The sequence below is a fragment of the Mus pahari genome, chromosome 8, assembly GCF_900095145.1.
Source record: "Mus pahari chromosome 8, PAHARI_EIJ_v1.1, whole genome shotgun sequence".
Lineage (NCBI taxonomy): Eukaryota > Metazoa > Chordata > Mammalia > Rodentia > Muridae > Mus > Mus pahari.
The window spans coordinates 20,351,723-20,373,831 of record NC_034597.1 but is presented as its reverse complement, the minus strand read 5'-3'; the positions used below and the strand labels follow the sequence as shown (position 1 = coordinate 20,373,831).

General features: G+C 44.2%; 2 protein-coding genes across 3 annotated transcripts in view; one reads left to right on the top strand and one right to left on the bottom strand.

The window, feature by feature from the left end:
• Cacna2d3 (calcium voltage-gated channel auxiliary subunit alpha2delta 3) overlaps positions 1-22,109 on the top strand; it is an 807,286-nt gene that overhangs the window by 671,291 nt on the left and 113,886 nt on the right. The gene's annotated exons all lie outside the window — the stretch shown is intronic.
• Positions 10,168-19,702, bottom strand: Lrtm1 (leucine rich repeats and transmembrane domains 1). The gene is made up of 3 exons (XM_021202918.1): positions 19,396-19,702; positions 15,795-16,391; positions 10,168-10,749 (listed from the first exon to the last, which is right to left on the bottom strand). Exons 1-3 carry the CDS (start codon positions 19,436-19,438, stop codon positions 10,319-10,321), a joined length of 1,071 nt encoding a protein of 356 aa, XP_021058577.1. The 5' UTR covers positions 19,439-19,702; the 3' UTR covers positions 10,168-10,318.

Here is a 22,109-nt window from a genome sequence, read left to right as displayed (position 1 = left end):
GAGAGAGAGAGAGAGAGAGAGAGAGAGAGAGAGAGAGAGAGAGAGAGGATGAGACGGTATTGCTATTGCTGATATTTATTAGGTGAAAGGTAAGCACAAGTTACCCTCTGACACAGAACAAAAAATGTTCTGGTTCAAAATGCCAGTAGTTGTGAGATAGAAATGGTGACTTAAAATGAGCAACATCATTAAACCTCTTAATAGGTATACATTTCATTCCTGATGGTGCCTAGTACTGAAGATGCACTTGTAAGCAAGTGCTTGAAAAGACAATGAAGAATGAACTGAGAGAACGCTAGTTGGCATAGCAATGAGCTCAGAGGCTGGGGGCATATGCCCAAGGTAGAATCCTTCCACTTTGTCCTTTTTCTACCCACTAAGAATACTGATGCCAAGGAAGAGCTTCCCTTAGTGCTGGCAATAGAGAACCACTAAGTATTGCAGGGATGAGAAGGAGGCAAGAGAAGGAAGAATGGATGGAGAGATAGATGGAGGAAGGGAGGGAGGAGCCAGAGAAGGAAGGGAGGAAAGAAGGAGGGAAAGAGGGAAGGAAGGAAAATACTCTTTAGAAACAGATCAGTGAGTGAGATAAAATGTGGTTGTCAGTGTCAAAGAGAAAAAAGCCACTCATGTAGTGGTGAGGGTGAGAGGCCTCTTAATTATGGGGTAGCCAGAGAGAGAGAGAGAGAGACTTGAGTAGAGTCCTGAATGATGAGATGTACCTAGCATGCAAAGCTCTGTGGGAAGAGACAGTGCAGGAAGAGGCAACTCCCTTCTCCAAGGATCTGAATAATTTTAGGGTGAGATTCCTTATTCATGTACACACCTCAGCTTGATGGTGATGCAGTTTGAGGCCAATTACCAGATTCTTAAGGGACGGCATATAGACAGGCAGGTAGGTAGGAAGTCCACATCATGTCTTTGCTCTAAATCAGCAGCTCAAAAGTGGAACTTTTGGGGAGGGGGCATTTTAAAGCAAGATAGATGTGTTCAATGGGGGGGGGTATGTGGTTTAGGTAGTAGAACTGACAATAGCAAATTTCATGGAAATGGATTAGAGGTGCAGTTGGAGATTATGCTGTCCTTACCATCTGTGACAGGATGTCAGAGTTAGGACTGCCCATCAAGAACAGCTGCTCTGAAAGGTACAGAAGCACATTCAGGGTTAGCACTTCAGGAGTAAAAATAGTCCAAGACTGGAGAAACCAGATCCTCTGTGTAAACCCTCTAAGGGACCACTCCCAAGAGCTACAGACACTTGACAACTTCACCAGAGGACCAACACATCATCCAGTCAGAACTCTGCAGCAGAGCAGTGACAGGTACCTGTGGCCCACAGGCTATGAGTTAGCAAATTAGGCCATCTCTGTCTCAAATCCCAGATAGATTTGCATAGTAAAGTTAGTGACAACTAAATATTTAGAAGTGAGGGAGGAGAGGCCCTTGGTCCTGTGAAGGTTCTGTGCCCCAGTATAGGGGAATGCCAGGACTAAGAATGGGAGTGGGAATGGGAGTGGGTGGGTTGGGGAGCAGTTGGGGGGGATTTTTGGAGGGAAAACTAGGAAAGGGGATAACATTTGAAATATAAATAAAATATCTAATAAAAGAAGAATTATAATTTTAAAAAAGAGGTGAGCGAGAGGCTACCATCTCTTTCATTCCAATAGAGGTCATTCTTCTCCTATGTAAATGGTTTTGAGCATTCAGTGATGCTTTGGTTAGGTCTCTGGAAGCTACATCCTTCCTCCCAGGCATTGTTCTCTGTGAACTCTTACCTAAGAGCGTCTTACTATGATTCAGTTATGTGTATTATTATCATCTTATGGATATGAATATCTGCATGTGTGTATGTGCACCGTGTGCATAGTCTGGACTATCAGAGGTCAGAAGAGGGCGTTAGAACCACTGGAACTGTAGTTACAGACAGTTCTGAGGCATGGGTAAGAGGAGCTGAATCAGAGTCCCCTTCCAGAGCAGCAAGTGCTCTTAACTGCTTGATTGCTCTCTCTCTCTCTCTCTGTCTCTCTGTCTCTCTCTGTCTCTCTCTGTCTCTCTCTCTCTCTCCCTCTCTCTCTGTCTCTCTGTCACTCTGACTCTCCCCTCCCTCCCTCCCTCTCTCTCTCCCCCTCCCTCCCTCTCTCTCTGTCTCTCTCTGTGTCTCTCTCCTCCCTCCCTCCCTTTCTCTCTCTGTCTCTCTCTCCCCCCTCCCTCCCTTTCTCCTCCTCCCTCCCTCCATCTCTCCCCACCCTGTCTCACTCACTGACTCTCGCTTGCTTGCTCACTTGCTTGCTTGCTCTCTTGCTCTCACTCTCCAGACCCTTATTACAGTGTCTGAACATTTCAGAGTAAAATACTTAAACATACATTTTTTTATTACTAATGTCTTAGACCAGAGAGGTTAGAAGATGGCAGCCAGCAGAACCAATTCTATAGTTTTGCCACTTGTTTATTTACTTTTATTTTTTTCTTGTGTTTTTATTGTTACGTCTTTCCTGTACTGTAACATTTACTCCTTTAGAGACCACAGATCAATGGCTCTTGCATATATCTGACAGAGTTTGATATCTAGCACTATATACTAATTTTAGAGCTCTTGTGTACCCTGAAGAAATTCAGCCTATACACCCTCCTCTTTCTTGGTACTTTTCCTCATCCTTAGGATCACTGTTCTGTTAATCAATGGATCTGCATATTTTGGAACATTTCAGATTGATGGAATGATACAGGAACCTTTAGTGACTGGCTTTATTCACATAATATAATATTTCCAGGACCACAGTCTGTCATAAATTGGTAATTCATTTTTTCTATCACTAGATAATATTCTATTATGTGAATAACCCTTACCTATTAGTAATATTGTTGGTATGCATGTACAGTTACCACATGGACATGTTTTTATTCCTCTTGAGCAGATACCTAGAACTGAAATTATGTCACATGTAACTCTTTATTTAATATTTTGCAGAATTGAAAAACCTGTTTTGAATTGTGGTTACTTTAGTTTAGAATTCTACCGGCAGTGCATAAGATTTCCAATTTCTCCATATCTTCACCAACATTTAGTTATCTATCTTTTTAATTTTAGCCACATTGATGGATAGGAGTGGGTTTGCATTTCCCTGCTAATAAATGCTGAGGAGCTTTCTGTTCATGTGCTTTAGGGCCTTTGCTACATCTTTTCTAAGCGAGATGTCTATTAAAAACTCTTGCCTGTATTTAAATGATAATGGTTTGCCTTTTTGCCCTGTTGTATGAGCCCTTTCCATAATCAGGAAATAAGTGCCTTATGGTATATCTGCTAATGTTTTTGAAAACAAGGTTGTGTCTTGCATGCAGCCATGCCTCTTTCATCTTTCGACATTTTCCTACCAATATCTAAGAGCTAGGTAGTTAGATAGAAACTGTGTGGACCACAACACAAAACTACCTGGCTCTTTCCAAAAAAAGCTCAGTAACACGTTCATTAGATGAAAATGACACAGTCTATTTAAAGCAGAACCAAACAAAAGTCCCTTGTTCTGTCACCTATTTTATCATGTTCTTAAAGAATGGAGGTGATATTGGAATCAGAGGTTATGCAAATGAACATTGATGTAAGACTTTCATTTTCATGAGTCAGAATGTCCATCAGTTGTATCTCATTGTATGGGATTATACAGAAATTGTAACCAAAGGTCTTAAGCTTCCTAAAAGTACATATTCCCATTGTCAGTCATGATGACGATTTACTGAAGCTTCATTCTGATTGATAAACCTTGGAACAGTGGACTTACATGGAGCTTAAATGATGCTGGAAATGTCCCTAGACACTTTAGTGGATAAGAGTTTATGGGATTTTTTTTCTTTCCTTTCCTCTTTTTATTTTTTTTTTCAGCATAGCTCATGAAAGATCAGGGATTTATTTTCCTGCCTTTACCTAAGCAAACCTTCTAAGTTCCTTGTTGGGATTTTGATCTTGATGAAGAAAGATTTTGATCTTGAAGATGAAAATATATGGTACTCAGGCTGAGAGAAGGGTTCATGGGGGATCAAGGAGGTTAAGTGTAGTGTTGCCTGGAAAGGGAAGGGAAGATGTGAAGAGAGCCTATGGCAGAAGCATGGGTACTTTGACACTTAGTCTGTGGACATTGTTACCAATGAAGTAAACCTTAGACAGCATTTGATTAGAAAGATAGAGAATTGATCACAGCCTTTTGTCCCCAAAGGCCACACTTGCTGCAAGTTCTTAGAGTCTCTTCTGGATAAGGAGACTCAGCTGATGTCAAGATCCATGTCAGACTTAACCCATCCATAATTCAGGGTTAAAGTTTGCACACAAACACAGCCAAATATATATATATATATATATATATATATATATATATATATATATATATATGCATAAATACATAAAATTCAAAGATGGAATGACTTCAATAGCCTTATTAAAATCAACGTCAAAAATAATCAAGAGGGCATATTTGAAACAACTAGAAATGAAATAATTAGGAATTCTCACACTTAGGTGAAACAGCATGTCCTCTGAGGATGCAAATTCGTCTCTATCTTTTAAAGAGATACACTGAAATTTTATGTAAAACGTATGATGTGGTGGTACTTTGGTTTAAAGTAAATGAGGAGGTGCAGTAGAGGCTTGGAGTTGTGGGTAGAGGGAATGAGTGATGGGCAGGTCTGGCTGGAATCAGAACCAGTGTCTAGATGCTGCTCAAAACCTCAGTGGGGGAGAGGATGCAGATGGAGAACTCTGTGTCTGACATTTACAAGCCGGAGAACTAGGAGAGTCACCCTAGCAAAAGTAGAAAACTGAAGAGCAAGGGAGGGCGAGCACGGAGACAATAACCAGCACATGAGCACCTGCAGTGATGCACATGTGCTTATAACAAAACCTGTTGTTTTGTTATTTTGTATGCTCGCCAGAAGTGTTGATTTAAAAACCAGGAACTCAAAATAACAACAACAACAACAACAACAACAACAACAACAACAAACGGATCATGTTCGGTCTCAAAAAGCAGCTAGGTTCCGGGGAAGACTGTGTCTCAGTCAGAGTTTCTGTTGTTGTGAGGAAACACCATGACCAAAAAACGCAAGCTGGAGATGAAAATGTTTGTTTGTCAGACACTTCTATCCATCACTGAAGGAAGTCAGGACAGGAACTCAAGCAGGGAAGGAACCCGATGGAAGGAGCTGCTGCAGAGCCCAGGGAGAATTGCTGATTCCTGGCTTGCTCAGTCTACTTTCTTATAGAACCCAGGACCATCAGTCATGAGAGGGCTCCACCTACAGTGGGCTGAGCCCACCCTCACCAATCACTAGTTAGGAAAATGCCCTACAGCCAGATCTTATGGAGGATTTTTCTCCGTTGAGCTTCCCTCATTTCAAATAGTGTTCCTTTGACATAAAATTGTGTTCTGTTGACATGAAATCAGCCACCACAACTTTTGCGTGAATTTCCATTGTATCATTTACTGGTTTGATAACTTAGGACTTTTGCTTTCTAAGCTCATGTGCGATGGGACAGTAGACACCTATGGTTTTCATTCTAAGGCAGATAGAAAATTAATGAATGTGCTTAGAAGATGCCTGGCGCCAAGCTGGGTGTTTGTCTTGGCTAGGTTTGTAGTGTTGTGATAAAGCACCATGACCAAAAGCAACTTGGGGAGAAAAGTGTTAATCTCAGCTTACATTTCCACATCACAGTCTGTCAAAAATAAAATAAAATAAAATAAAATAAAATAAAATAAAATAAAATAAAATAAAAGGTCAGGACAGGAACGTAAAGGCAGGAACTGAAACAGAAGCCACAGAACTCTGCTTCCTGGCTTCTTGAACAGTGGCATTCTCTTATAGAACTCAAGACCACCTTCCCAAGGGTTATGCCACCCACCATGAGCTGCGTCCTTTCACATTAGGCATGAATTAAGAAAAATGCCCACAGGCCAATCCTAATTGGGGCATTTTCTCAATTGAGGTTTCCTTTTTCCAAATGACTCTAGCTTGTGTCAAGCTGGCATAAAACTAGCCAGCACCACACCCAGTGAAGGTTGTTGGCAGTGCTATAATTGTCTTTATCTAAGTGATTAGTACAATGATGTCATAGCCTAGATAGAGCAGCTGACTACACAATGGACAAAGGGTAATGGGGGATTAGTTTGTGTTATTCATGCTAACTGCATACTTCTGCAACTGGATTTATCAGTCACACAATGAACTGTGTGTGACTTTTGGCAAGTTTCTTCCCTTTTCCATGCTTCTAGCTGTAAAATAAAGACACTGAACTATATCGACGTAGCAAATAACTTTAATCCCTTATGTCAACTCTAGTTGATCTCTTACGGGCACCTGGAAAACAGATTTGAAAGGCTTGACCTGGAATCAGTTGATAAGTATGCTGTGATCTGTTAGCGATGCCCATGATGGACAAGGAGACCAACGGCAACTGTGCTGACATTTTCCAGGCCTCGATAGAACGGTCTTCAGGGCCTTCCCTAGCTCCCTCGATCTGTTTTCTAGGTCTGCTTAATGGATGCGTGAGGCTATAGGTGACAGCCTGTCCATTTCGAAGATTCTGAACAGACAGTGTCTTTGGAATGGGAACAGAAGCGAACAGCCCTGTCAAGCATCCGAAAGCCTGTCAGAAAGTTGTAAGGCCTCCTCTGAGTGAGACAAAGGTTTCTTTGAGACCTCATTGTAATTTAAGCATTTAAACAAACAAATAAATAAAGCCATCAGGGGGGAAATGGGATGGTCCCCTGAAGTTCTGCAGATTATCTTGCTCAGGATGCCTTGTAGGTTGAGGTTCTTGTCTTGTAGGTTTCTGACGGTAGCATTTAGAGAATCTAAGTGGACATTGGGAATAGTGATTTCCTGATCTGCACAGGAAGTTACAGGTTTTGAATGACGGTTGTATAACTATGAATATGGGGCACAGATAGAATATTTTAGAAACCAATTTAGCCACTTTCAATATTCAGAGTATGGGGCAGAGGGGGGGTCTGTCTTCAGTAGTTCTCAGTGAACTTCAGTAATGGGGTTTGACTTCCAGGAGCCTTCTGCAGGACACCTAGGTGTGGATCTCTTTTCAGGTCTCTGTTTTCATAAGGCAAAACAAGATAACTCCTTTATCCACTGGCATTTTCTCATCTTAAGCACAAGCGTCTTTTTGAGGGCTTTGAGGTCCCCACCTCACCTGTGCAAGCTTTTCTGATTTGACAGCAGATCTTTCTCCTCACATACTGCCTCACTCTCTGTATCACATTGCTGGCATGCCCCTCTCCCTCGAGCTTCGCTACAGAGAGTTGCAGTGGCTGTGAACTCAGGTCCCTGCACGAGCAGAAATCACCTGCCACCACACGGTTACGCTACTTTTAGTGGAAGCATGCCATTTCAGATGACTTTCTCTGAGACAACACTACACGTGCCTTTTGCCCTGAGTGCCTCCTCCAGTCTGGCGCTCTGACGGAAGGACATTCTTACAGGGGACTCTATGAATAGGATGGCAGTAATAAGCAGCTGAAAATAATCTGTGAGGCGTTTGTAAATTGCCCCTCGTGAGCTGCAGCGCTCATGAAAGATAATTTGTGGTTCTTGCAGAATACCCTGAAAACTGGGTCTTTCATCTGCTGTGCATTTTGCAATTAAAACATTTCATTTCTCATATTAGCAAATGATAACTCCACATTTGTTCATCTAAACAACTTGATTTATATTTTTCTGTTCTGAGGAGCTGTTGACATTTCAGAGTAAGTAATTATTTTCCCTGCCAACTGCTGTGTGTGGTGACTGTAGGCAAATGATAGAAATCTGAGTCTACACATGCGTCACTTAACTCCTTTTGCTTAAAGACTACCTATTAAGCTAGAGGTCTTTTGCGTGGGTTATCATGTGTACATCGACATCTAATAGGATCAGGGTGTTGACAGGCGAGGGTTTGAGCCACGTTCATGGTTTGCACAGTGTGCTAGAAACTCTTTTATGTAATCTCTGAGAGGAGAGGGCAGGGCTGATCTGCAGCATCGCCAAACCACTGACAGGGCATAGTACACTTGCAGTCCTAAATCACTTGTTAGAGGAGGTATGTGCTGCTGGCCCTGGGAGTTCTGAGGGCATGTGCTAGCTGCCCAAGTATCCATGGGTCGAGTGTCAGAATTCTATGAGGAATGCTCATGAGAACAGTGAGCCATGCCTGCTAACAGCATGAGCTTGAAAAACATTTGGTCAAATCAAGAGGAAGAGTAAAGGAACTTTCTCAATTTCCTCTCACGTGACGTTCTTGGCCAAAAAAAAAAAAAAAAAAAAGTTGCAGTTAGGACAATGGAAAGAAAAATAGAAATTCAGTCACACAGTTGAATTGAGCTACCTTGGCACCAGAGAGAGGTGTCAGGGCAAATGACAGCCCATGCAGCCATGGGCCTTTGCTGGGAAATCTGGGTGTGCTGTTCTTTTCCAGGTTATAATTTTTAATGTATATTAATTACATACACTAATGGGTTTCATTGCGACCATTCACATTTAAACTTCTTCTGCTATTAAAAAAAAATTATCTAGTTGAATTGATACTCTAAAACGACAGTCTGCCCTTCGCCCACTGGTATATACAAGGTTTCCATTGCTTATAGCACGCTCAACAGCTGTCCATCCCAACATGTGCGCGTCCCATTTGTATTCCGGTTGAGGAGTAGACAGCTGACTGGGGATCCAAACCAATTTTTACATGGCCTTGAGGGGTGAAGTCGAGCCAGTACCCTGAATGGTAAATGTGCTTTATCCTTTGAACCAACTCCAATTGATTAGTTCTGGTTGCCTATAGTGCTGTCTTAAGAAACCATCTGTGGTATATTTGAGGCTCAGCTGGGAAAAGAGCTGGGATTGATTAGCAATGTCTGTCATGGGCTCTAGAGGAACAGCTTGCCCCATATTTGTCATTTTCTGCTTTTAACATGTCTTTAACTCCTCTGTGCTCTCTTCCTGTGCAAAATAGTTATAATCCTAAAATGTGCCTGTAGTATAAACAGAAAGAGTAGGTATAGGTATATTCCACTTTAAGAAACCCTAGCATAGAAATGCAAATTTGGAAAAAAATGCATCAATCTGGAGCCAATTATTTCCATTACAGAAAAGATTCCATGAAAGGTTCCTTTAAATAGCGAGCTCCCCCGCTGCATTCAAATGATGATTCAATTTATAAAAATTCACTTTGCATGCAACTCTCTCAGACCAAGTCTGTGGACTTTGCAAGCCATACCTGAACTTTTTAAAGCCATGCTGAAGCACTAGCCAGGATGTCTGCCCCCTGAGTGCCTCGAGTCCCGCGCCCACCCCCCAGTAACTCCCCCCTCCCCCTCAAACTTCCTTCTTATTTCCTATCCCAGAGTGTTGAGCATACAATCTGGGTGGTGATCACCAGCTACTGGCTCCCACCCGACACGGCTGCATTTCATTAGTGGGTAAGCTGATTGCTCCAAGGGTGTTTATGTGTGGGTGTAGCTGTACAAATCCATGCCCTCTGTGCACTGCAGATGCAGATGCAGAGACACAGCCGCCATTCAGCCCAACCTAAAGCCATCCCTGCTGGGAGAGTTCTAGGGCAAGGTTCCCGTTGCTTGGTGGATACGGTCTCTTGATGATATCTGCCCCGTATTCTAGTTTACCATTCTCTCCATGTTCCTTCACATCAAAAACCTTGCCCAGGGTCCAGGCCTGAATCCCATTATCCAGACATGAAACCTTCATCTTCCCCTACAGCTTAGAGAGCCCCAAATGGTCTTCTGATTTAGAAAATTAAATATAATCTGACTCTTGTGGCCAGCTACGAAATTCCCAACCAACAGACATTTCCACTAAATGTGTAACATACACAACATCTCAACGTCCCACCAATCTAGCATGAACTGGAACTATAGAAGCATCCAGTACCGGTTGGGTAAGAGTACCAGCCTATTCCCAGGCACTCCAACTGGTGGCCCCAGAGCTCCTAAAACATGTCTGTTGGCACACATGTCCGAATTCCTGTTGCTCTGCAGAATCCAGAGACAGGTACCTAAAAGAGATGACTTCGCTCTTCTTTTTGTTCCTACACATAGACTTCTTGTCATATCTTCTCCGTTGCAAGATATGAGTGTCTCTATTATATCTATGGTATTTAAAAGGTGCAGCATAAACTTCTTCCCATTGAGTACTTTATTTTTTGGTTGCATTTTTTTTCCTTGGTTGTTTTGGAAGATAAAACATGGGACAGGAGCATCGAACACATCAGTCACACTCAGACATTTCTTCCGGCCCTCGGTGATCAAGAGGACCTTGGACATGAAGGCTCTCAGGCTGATGAACTGTCCATAAGTTCCTTACTTCCCATCTTCTCAGACTTCCTGGCGGGTGCCAAGGGTCTCCCTTGGTACTGGGCTGTGATGGCTGCATAGGTACATCCGTAGATAGCAGCTGCCAGCATCATGAGGCATACGATCCCGCATACCACCCCAGTGATGACCACGGTGGCCACAGCATGGCGCAGGTTGGTTGGCTTTGCTTTGGGTTTGACCTCACAGTCCAAGGGATCTTGCTGCCCTGAGCTATTCACAGGAGACTTCTGGGCATCTTGCAGGGAAGAACCAGGCTGCTGGACTAGTGAGGGTGCCAAATCCTGAGAAGGTAGAGAACAGGGATGGTACAGTTCGTGAGGAATGGAGAGGAGAGCCTTTCCCCTCCAGGGTTCAGGCAGCCTGCAGATGGCACTGTCTGTTTCTCCCCCTTCAAGAAACAAAGCAAAGAGTGATGATGGAGCTTTGATACAACGGTATTCCAAAGTCCTCAGCCTGCCACAGACTAAATAGATAATCATTTATGGCTAAGAATTTGCTAGGAACCAAGTTACCTTAATATTATATAAAGGCTGAGGGGACCACAGGGCACACGCTGATGGAGAATGGAGAGCCCAACATCTAAGGACACTGTGGTCTCCAGCCTTCCTCCCACAGACTGCCCATCACACAAGAATCCTTTCCTGCTGGATTCCCACTAAAGGTCAAAGAACAGATAATCACCGTTGTCATTTGTATGTTAATTCTAAAGAACTTATATCTCTCTCAACACTCTTTAGAGAGGCAGAATGGTGTTTTCTGAGTTTTGTGTACCTGAGCATTTGACAATACTATAAATACTATATGCTGCTCTTGGTATTTAAGTAACTCACCTCTTGGGCCTCATGATATTTACTACTTTGAGTGCCAAATACTCCAAGGAGTTATGAAATGTGGGTTTGGGTCTCTATAAGGTAACTGATTGCTTGGGGCATCTGTGGTAGTTAGCCTCCCCTGGACTACTAGACTCCACCTCTTCATGCTGGCCTGTGTATGTAACCACTGGTACACTATTTGACTTCATGGGAATAAACTTCTTAAAAGTTTTCTTCCATTAGAACATCCCAGTTGCGTCTGACTTGACAGTTCAAAGTCTGCATCCTCCATCTTATAGAGAATTCTTTTTTTTTAAATCCATACAGGGCTTGAGTGGATGAGTCAATACCCAAACCTAGTCCCCTGGAAACTTCCTCCTCTCCTACTTCTTTGTCTCTGGTTTGTTCTGGGACCAGGGCAGTGCCAAAAAAGCCTACTTGACAGGCAGGACCCATAGGTTCTATGGTTAGTTTCTCTCAGGCTTCCCTAAAAACATCAGCAGGGAAGGGTAGCTTGTTCCCTTAGCAAACACAGATTACAGATTCTCAGTAGACATCATAGGGAATTGTTTTAAGTTAATGCCAGAAAAGTACATACGGTGGTTGTCACTTCAGTGTTATTGTCTCATGCTACTACATAGTAATTTAGGGCTTGGGAGATATATGCCCACCCTTCCTATCTAATTATCTTAAGACAAGGTTGTAAGCACCCTATAAACAGACAGGACTACTCCACGAGACAAGAGCTATCACATGACTCAGAAACACCAGGGTTGTCGACAGGGACAAAATCCAATACATACTCCTGCTGCTGCCATTGCTTAGAACTGAATGACACATGACTAGACTCCCTTGGGCCCCTCCTGGCATCTTCAGCAATCCCTCGAGGCATGAATCCCAGCTTTAAAGCAATAAGATCAAAGAGGAGTTTCCTGGGCCACTGGTGTTCATTAGGCTAGAGGGCTCAGGTGGCTGCTCCAACCGAGCCAAGGGCTTCACTCAGCTGGGCTGAGATGAGAGGCTTGGCCTCTGTGGGAGCTTAGCTCCCTTAGCACCTGGCTGTGGAGGCTCTTACTAGGACCTTTATGTCAAAGCAGAAGGCTAGAGAGACAGATATCCTGGGGGAGTGAAAGCATTTCATCCCACCAAAGCACCATGAGGCTTCCATAGGAGAACCCTGACTGCTATGTCAGACTGCTTCACTGGCTGATGTTCACGTCTCGGCTATGGTACAATGTGTAGCCACTCCAGGCACATTCTTGTTCTGTAACCACTTTCCTCTCTAGTATTGTGCTAAGATCCACAGCCTTGGGACTCAGAGCAAAGGACAGGCCTACGGTGAATGCCTGGACACAGCAGGAACAAGGGGCCTGTGCCTGGCCTCGTCGTCGCAGTAGCCTCCTGTGCAGCTGTGATCTTAGCCAGGATCCTCCTCCCACCTCCACCACCTTCTCAGGGACCATGACCCTAGAGGCAGATCTACTGGTTTCAGCACGAGGGTCCCTCTCCCCTTTTGACTTAAAAAAGGAAGAAGCCCCAATCCTCAACCTCCAACCGTCCTCCCCGGACATTGATAGCACTTCACCTCTATCTTGGAAGAAAGTGGGTTCAAATCTTAGATCTCTATATAACTTAGCTGTGCAGTTCTGGAAAGTTCCTTACTCACTCTGAGCCTCTGCTTGCATTACTGGAAAGCAGGAGAAGCATAATAATGAAATTCACTTTTCAAGATTTTTCTGAGAACTTGGATGGGTAAATAATCCTGTCTGTCGAGTGTTCAGTGTGACACTACTATCCCTCGCTCACAGTACCTATTTCACAGTTAACCATGAGCATCAAAGTCTAGGTTCATATGTGAATAAAGGATACCTACTTACCATCCTGCATGCACAGTTGGATAAAGGGGAGTTTATTCGACATCAACCAAAGCAAATCTTTTTGCCCTTAGGCCTACAGGTTCTTAAGTTTTTCTATTCTTTGGGTTTCATTTGAAGCCATATGACTGAGTTTTGACCACTTCCAACACACAGACGCACCACTATGTCCCTCTGTCTGTTGTATTGGGTGGTAACCTTAAAATATCATGTAACGAATTTAATGACATCACCATCCAGAGGAGGGTTATGTCCCCAAATGGTTGTGTGGAATGCAGACCTGGGATGCAGGTCTCACTCCTCGTTCCCAGGGACTCAGGCATGGGTAAGCAATAGATTTCAGCACAGATGACTTGAAATCGGGTGGTCGGTGACATCCATCACCCTGCTCTGACTGATACCTTCAGTGTTTGCAGTTGTTGATGAAGGTTCAGACTAGCATCTGTTCCCTTAGTTTAGTTTTAGGCATTCATTTTAGGCTTAGTGTGTATGTAAGCAGAGTGTCTCCCATGTCTTGTATCTAGTTAGTATTTTTCCTTTCTTGATGTTGGGACACCAGATCATGGTACCCTGAACTGATTTTTACCTTCCTCTGAAACGACCGTTATCTGCACTTTAGAAGCACTGCTATAAAGAAAGGCATTCCCTCACATTGCCTGCATTACTTTGTGGGTGTCCTTGGTCTCGAAACTGCGTATTGATTTACATTGGATAATGTTCTTCTTTGATGAAAACCCTCTTTGGGGGATGGTCTGTTTCATGCCTGTGATTTAATCCAGAGAGCAATGGCTCTAGCCACCTTACCTCCAGACATGCTTGGTTTTGGTTTTGACCTATCAGAAGGATGTTACTAAGTTATAAAGTTGCCTTTGAGAGCTAACTTCAACATTGGCTAGTTGGTGATGCGTCCATTGCTCTTAGACTATAGAGAAGCTGCCAGATTGTGATGTGGCACGTTTGAGATTCTACCATGTGTAGACCATGCCTTCAGGTGCTGTGTTTCCCCTAATTCAACTGCAACTTTCAGGTCTCCCTGGGCTTAAGCATATAACCACCAACAGTCCCTCCACCCTGAAGTGTGGCAAGTACTTCAAACATGTCCCCTTTCTGAACCTTCCACTGAGTACCTCTGCAAGGTCTCCCACTGCCCCCCCTTTCCCTATCTGCTAAAAGCATCCCCAATCATGCAATTATCAGTAGAAAGGAATACCAAGCAACCCCCATAGTTATTCTTTGCCTCTCTCAGTCCACCACTCTCTGCATCCCCTCAGCCGTTTCTGCCATGGCACTGTTCCAAATGCCAGTCACTTATTGCCATCCTGGTCTAGGCCCCTAAGGTCATCTCTTCTCTGCCTTACTGAGATCACCTCCCCCTTCATCCCGCTGGCTCTTCTTCAATGGCCTTTGCTCTGCCTTGTCAGAGTCAGCAGCCTGGCATTTTACACAGTGGTCGGATCATACTGTTCCCTAGACAAGAATTCCTCAGAACTCCCCACCTCCCCTAGAATACAATCCAGACAGGGCACCTGCTCTGCACATGTTTAGAGGCTGGGCGGGCACCCAAGATGGGCTGTGCATTATCTCCTCCCACTGACTCACTCCTCTGGCTCTTGCTAAGTCAGGCTAACTTCTTCACCAGGCCCTTAAGGCCTGCTGTGCCCCCATCCCCACAGTTATCTTCTTTCTTTTCGTTGTTCTGGTTCTTGTATATGCCATTTTCTTGGGAGGCTTTTCTTTCTCATCCTATCTAAGCTGGAGCGCATTCCCTTCTAACATCACTTGCTCCCTGTACTGTCTTACCATTGCTGTCTGAATGCATGCATTTATTTATTGTCTTATAGAGCATCTTTCTTTTCACCCTTCCAATGAAGCCTTCGTAATGATAAGTGTTTCCTAGTCACTACCCTTTGCTCTGGGTCTAGGATAGTGCCTGGAACATCAAGGATGTTCAAGGAGAGGAAGGAGCAAATGGTGCTCAGAGAAGCACTGTAGGGTTCAGGAAAGAACCCAAAGCCAAGGTCCAACTGTCATGTTTTCTACTCTCATTTGTTCTTCTCCTATGCAATCTTAGGCTGGTCCTGTAACCACTCTGGGCTTCTGTTCCCCATTGACAACCAAGGTTGCCAAGCTTTCTCTCTGATAGCAAAGGCTGTGAGGTGTGTGAGATAATCTTTGTCACAACTGTTCCACTTTGCTTTATAGTGTAAATAGTCACTTGGTGCATAATGAACAGAAAAAAAAAACCCACATGCAATTTGGCCCTTAGTCTATACATTATTAACCCCTGAGTGACTTCCAAAGTTTACTCTCTTTAATATTTGGGGGTCTGTTGCTTATATTTGAGCTTCTGGTTAAAGGAATAGTAATTTCAGAGAGGGGGCCTTCTGGACCCAATTTCAGTATGCAGTAAGATGTATAGCCATCTTTTGGTAGAATTAGGAAGAGGAGAAAGCTAGCCTAAGAAGGGAGAGCCACATTGCCACCCTGATCACACTCGGAAATCAGAGCTGAGGATGTGGATGCATTGGTATGTGATTCCCAGAGAGAAGTCCATGCCATCTGGATGCACACTGTGATGAGCACAAACACCCAAATGTCCTCCGAACTCCAGCAGATGCTTACTCCCCTCCTGAAGTTAACATACTTCCATGTGAAGATACACAAAAGCCTACAGCTCTCCCCTGGCACTGTCCTCCACCCTCTTGAGATGCTGAGGTTGGTGGCACGCAGAAAGACACACTACTAACCTTGAAAGGTGAATCTCTCCAGCCAGAGTTTCAGACCCAGTAAGTGGCAGTCACAAATCCAAGGGTTGTCCTTAAGAAGTACCAGCCTCACCTTGGGCATGGCCTCTAGAAGTTCACGATCTAGATGTAGAAGATGGTTCTGCTGCACGGCAAACACGGTCAGGTTCTCCCATGGTTTGCCCAGAGACGTGGGGAGGATGCTGAGGCTGTTGGATGATAGATCCAGCTCTCTGAGCCCAGGAAGGGCATGGGCCAAGCTGCTTTCTATGGAAAGCAGGGAATTTTGGGTTACATTTAAAACCCGCAAGTGGGGAAGTCCATAGAAAGCCTCTGCAGCCAGATTTGAAAGAGAGTTGTTAGATAAATTTAAGGTGGTGAGCAGTGGTACAGACTGAAATGCAAGAGCAGGAAGCCAGTGGATCCAGTTATCCTGTAAGAGCAGCGTTACTGTCCATGGGGGTAAATCAGGGGGGACCTTTGACAGCTCCTGACCACTGCAGTCCACAGAGTTTGATGATGGGTGGCACACACATTTCATGGGGCAGCTGCCCACTGCTGGGAGCAGGAGACCCACACTGGAGACCAGCAGCAGAGTACCTAAAGCAAGGAGAAGAGGGAGGGATGGAGGCCAGTGTATGAAATGTGGTCGCAATCAGCCACAGGCACTGTGGTCCTGAGCCAGCAGTGCCTTTCACCCACCTAGAAAGGAGGTCCTCACCCTTCACAGAACGGGACTGAGTACACCCAGGCCGGCCACTGAGTCTACTGTGACTCGGTCATCAGACTGTATAAGACTGATATCACATGAAAGAGTAAGGGGAAAGTCATTCTGGGTCATGTGTCCTTTGGAGGTCAGAGCCAGGTGTGTGGGCTGGGGCAGGTAGAAAGGTCACAAAAGAGCTGGTGCCCATATTTCTAAAAGGACCTCTCCAGAGGAGGGTCGGCCGGTTGAGCTTTGTATGGTGGTAGACATGTTCTGGGCCTGCCCTCCAACATGGATGTCACTAGACACCTGTAGTTCCCGAGCTCCCAAAATGTGATTGTTGCCACCCAAGAACTGACTTTTAATTTTGACTTAGTCTTAATTCATTTACACTTCAATTATCAGATGTGACTTCAGGTGGCCCTATTGACTAGGGAATGCCCTTATAAATAGCTACCTAGCTTTGCAGGTATAATTCAATCTGTGACCATCCTCTTTCTCCTTCTTTTCTATGATTGTTTTAAAAATTACCAAAAAGCATTAGGAACAATATAAGACATATCCTTCTTGCTGAAACTTTTGCCATCCTCTCATAGATGACCAGAATTCCATCATCTTCTTGCTTCTTACTGAGAAGAGCTGTGTTTTAGTGGGGCATACAACCTTCTTCTAATCATCTCTGGTTTTCCTCCCAGAAGCCCCTTCACAGACTTGCTCCACAGAAGCCCCACAGAAACCTGCTTTCTGTCTTCAGACATGCTCAAAACAATAGTCGTGGTCCCAGGGTTATAGGTATGTAGTGCCATGCTCAATTTCCTGGTGCTGGGGATCTCACTCAGAGATTTGTGTTTCCTAGGCTACTACTAGCAACTAAACCCTGGTTCCTGCCTTTTTGATAATATTTAATAAATGGGTTCAGAGTTGAAATGTTTATAACATTACCAGCTTGCGTTGAAACAGTGACCTATGGCATATTACCTGAATATTTTTTTTTCGAGATCTTTCGAGTTGTCTAAGGATTTTTCTCCCTGAAACTGAGGACTAAACCTGGGGTCTTATGCTTGTTCATCAAGTGCTCTACCACTGAGCTAAATGCTCAGAGCATAAAGGTGCTCAATTTTCCTTTACTTACTGCAAGATCCAACATTTCCAGGGTTGGAAGTACTGGAAGCTTATCTTGGACATGGGTTGGAACGAGTCTATTATGTATTCCTTCTGATTTTTATTTCTGTAATTGCTAGAGATGATCGCAGAGATCGAATGGTATTATGCTGAGCTTTGTAAAATGCAGTAGATCATAAGGACAATAGCAAATGACCAGATGGCTTACACTGCATGGCAGAGACTAATCCTACTGCTACATATCTACCCTAATGACCTTGTCAACTTAGTTGTTTGTCTTCCATATTCTGAAGGGGGGAAAAAAACCCCAAACAAACAAAAAACAAAAACAAAACAGGCAGAGAGAGGCTAAATCATTCCTCAAGCTCACAGAAACAGTAAACAATTGACCATGATCCCAGATTGTCTACAGAATCTGTGAGAATTCTTATCTGCTCTATTACTCTGCCAGATTTTCAAGAGAGACATGGTGTAGCAATTGGGGGTGGATTTGCACAATGGTGTACTGGTTGTTTGTTTGACTAATCCACGTAAATATAATCATACATTTATCCTATTCTGCAATCTGTTCTGTTTAGTCAAAAATATGTCTCCACATGAGCACTTAGACAGCTTCCTCTTTTCTTTTAGCTAATAAGGCATATTCCGTGTGTTGGACCATGTCAAACTCAGTGACCACCCACCCCTCATTGAGGAGCATTTGGGCTTCCAGGATTCCTTACTCAGTTATCACAAACGGTGCAGCCATAGGAATGTGGGTGACTGCTCCCCCAAATACAGAGTGGGTCTCATTGTAGGACTCAGAGAATTGATATTTTCTTAAAAGGCTGCGTGATCATTTTTCAAAGTTACAATTTCCCTCTCTTTTTTTCTCTCTTGGGACTTGAATTTCTAAGTATGACCAACATGCGTCAAGCATATTCTGTTGAAATGGAGAGGCATTGACAGGGCCACAGAATTCTATTCAAAATAAAATGCTTATCAACGTGGAGGCTTTCAAGAGAAGGTGATTTAGTTGTTGTGCTGGTTTGCACCTCACCTTGGGGGAAACACAGCATGACTGTCAAATGGACTACACCTTGACCTCCCTGCTATGGACTCTGCTCCTGCCTGCTGGTGCCCAGGACTACAGACCTGGAAAAAGAGGCGCTTTCCACTGGAAAGCTGCTTGCTTCGATTTAGTTCTAGAGACATAGAGCATCAAAACCCCCTTCTCCTCCTTCAAACCGAACTCTACAGTCCTTGTTTTTCTGTAATTTTTTTCAAATATCTAACTTCTTTCAAAGTTCAAATAAATGCCTTTCCATTTAGAAATCACCAGATACTACTATATCACTGTGACCTGAGCCACAGGAATTAATTTTTTGCAGGGAATCAATCCTTAAACAACAGAGTACCCACCCAGTCCATTTATCTCTTAATAAAAGGCTTATATTTCTGAAATGGGGGACAGTTTGCCTCCCACTTCCCCAAAGGAAGTAATATATGAACTCCAACTCAAGGCACCGTGTTGTCTATGAAATGGCCCATGACAAACCCACTTGCATGTCCACACCACAACTATACACATTTGTCTTCAGCCTCTTTTCCCCCTTGCTCAGCATGGTGACACATCCATCTTTCTACTGAGAGAGATTTTTTTTTTTACATCTGTCCAATGTTTTAAGAAAGACAGGTTGAAAATTGATTTCTCACAGAGACTTCTTAGAGGGGACCACCCGCTTCCCTCAGTCGGGGACTTCTGGGGTAGGGGCAATGGAATCCATTCCTGCTCACCTTTCATGGCCCAAGTTCCGCAGCACAAGCCCTCATCCAACATATATCCTGGCGTGTGGACTCACAGATCAACACACCTGGGCTACGGCAAACTTGGAGCCTAGCTTTCCATTCTTTTCCCCTGAATCCAGCATGGGCTTTTCTCCAGTGCAGAAAACAGTTGCTGCATTCAGGAGGTCACTTATTTCAGCAGCCTGTCCCCTTGTCTCTGTCTGCCTTTTGATTGCGTCCGGTCTTTTTGCAAAGTGTCAACCTTCCCTGGATCTTCTCTGCCTTTCCCATTCAAACAGCAAACCACATAAAGAATGTTGGTCAGACCTTGGTGAACAGCTGTAGCATTCAGACATGACCCCAATGGCCCGGCCTTTTTGATTATTTAATCTGCTTGAAGTCCAGGGCACCAAAATAAAACAGCCTTCTTAATCCGGCTGTGGCTTCTGCATTCTCTTGACTTATCAACCGTGCTGTGTCAACCCTCACTGGTGGGGGGGGGGGGGAGAGGGTACGAATCCCTAACCTGGGGTCTTGTAACAGAGCCTGCAGGGAGTGTAATATGAGAACAAATTGGCCTGCTGGAGGCTGACAGTTTCCATTGGGACACTTCTTTGGCTATCCTGGGTACATTCAGCCCACATCCCTGGAGATTAGCTATGTTGACAGGTCCCCATGCCCTGAAATCCACAGCCATGGTTTCCTTATGTAGGCATTACAATCCCTCCTCCCCAGTGCCACAAATACATCTTACCTAGTGCTTGTTTGCTACACGCACAAACACACACACACAGACACACACACACACACACACACAAACACACACACACACACACACACACACACACACACACACCACTGCTGACACATACTGAAAGGACCTTTTGGCCAGCATGAAATACTTCACCATTTTACATTACCTAATGCTGAGGTTCAGACCCTTATCTCAATACTCTTCACATATAAAACAATAAAGCTGGCTAACTAAGAGCTAGAAGCCAACTAAGCTGGTTGTCCACCAATTAGCAATGCGGTAAACTTGCCAAATGGGGATTGGAACCAGCTCTTTGAATGTACAAATTCCCTGCCCTTTGCTGACATGGGCTTCCAGTACCTGAAGTGAGCCTTAAAAACAAAACAAAACAAAAACAAAACTACTCTAGAATATTCTACAGGCCTTCTATGACTGGTCAGGTGACAAAGTTACTTTTTATTGAGGTTGCATAAAAGCCAAGAAGTATAGTTGAGCAGCTGAGTGTGAACTCTGGAATCAGATAGGTCTGTGTGACATTCACCCTCACAAAGCCTCACCTCCTACGGGGCTAATGATACCCAGTGCTGTACGAAATTGTGTGAAGGATTAAATCTAGCCCAGAGTATCTTCATGAAGGCTGAAGGCTACAAGGATTGCAGAGACTGATCCCAGGATTTCTGAGCTGCTCTGGAAGAGCTCCAGGCGGAAGCCTGTCTTCTCATACCACTCTGGTCAGTGAGGAAGGCGGGTAATCCCTTATGCATGAGACCTGATATGGTATGTGATTCCTCTGAATAGCCTCTTGGGGAAGGTTTTTCTCCTGTGGACAACTTGCTTCCCACCTCACAGACTGTAGCATATGCATCCTGCTATTTCTGGAAACTCGTCTTTCTCCAGCCTGTCTCTGTCATCCTTCCCTTTAACACCTTTTGCATCTGGTGCATCTGGCATTAACCTCCAACTCTTACCACCCACCTTTAAAGACATATCTACCACCCTCTCTGCTTGTGCATAAAATGAAAAGACTGGGTAAGCACTGGGGCCTGATTATGTCAAAACCTTGTCATTCTGTTCAGAAGGCAAGAATAAACTTGAAGGATACTGTGCTTGCCAACCTTGCTGGTCTTGGAAAGACGAGTATTTTCTTGGATTGCTGTGGATGGATCTATTTCACTGTGTCATTCAGGACCCAACTTGGATCTGACTCTTGGATTCTGAGGCCTGAAAAGGATATATTGACAGTACACTTGGATTTGGGAGACTGGGACACCTACAGGAGATGTCAAGGGATGAAGGACATGTACTGTTACAGTCAGACTGTTTTGCTAATGGAAGATGCCTACTTTTGCACTGTATGCCTTAATGGGTGATTGTAGATTCCCTGAAGCCAGTGTCCTATTTGTAGAATTCAGGGAGATGAAGTTCTGTATGGTAAGCATAGAACATGTTCTGGCAGAGTAGGAGATCTGAAGTGGGATCTTTATTCCCAGTATAAATTCTTAGATCTCCAAGAGTCTGAGCTGGCTGCTCCCACCTAAAACACTAATGCCCTGGGAACAGAGAGAACCCACTACCCCAGAGTAGATGGTTTCCTGGGAGCAGCTGCTTATAGCCCCAGGGAGCTCTTTGGTTCTGTTTGTTCCTGCAGACTCTCACAGGCAACTCAAAGCTGGGCCAGAGCACACATGGCCTGGAAGGCTCCAGGACACATTGAAGGCCTTTGGATGCAAAGGCTGATTGATTTATTCCATCTGACCTCAGCCAAGAGAACAAAGTGAGGCTGCGTGACCTGCATGCTAATGCCTGTAGTGCCTTCCCCACCCCTTCCTGAGCCAAATCCAAGAGGTGGTGAGACAACTGTGCATGCAAAGGGCAACCCCCTCTCCCCCCTGAGAGATGCCTGATGCCAGTGCAGGTCCAAGCCATTACCCCCCCCCCAAAAAAAGCCAGCACTGCAAAAGGCTTCTGC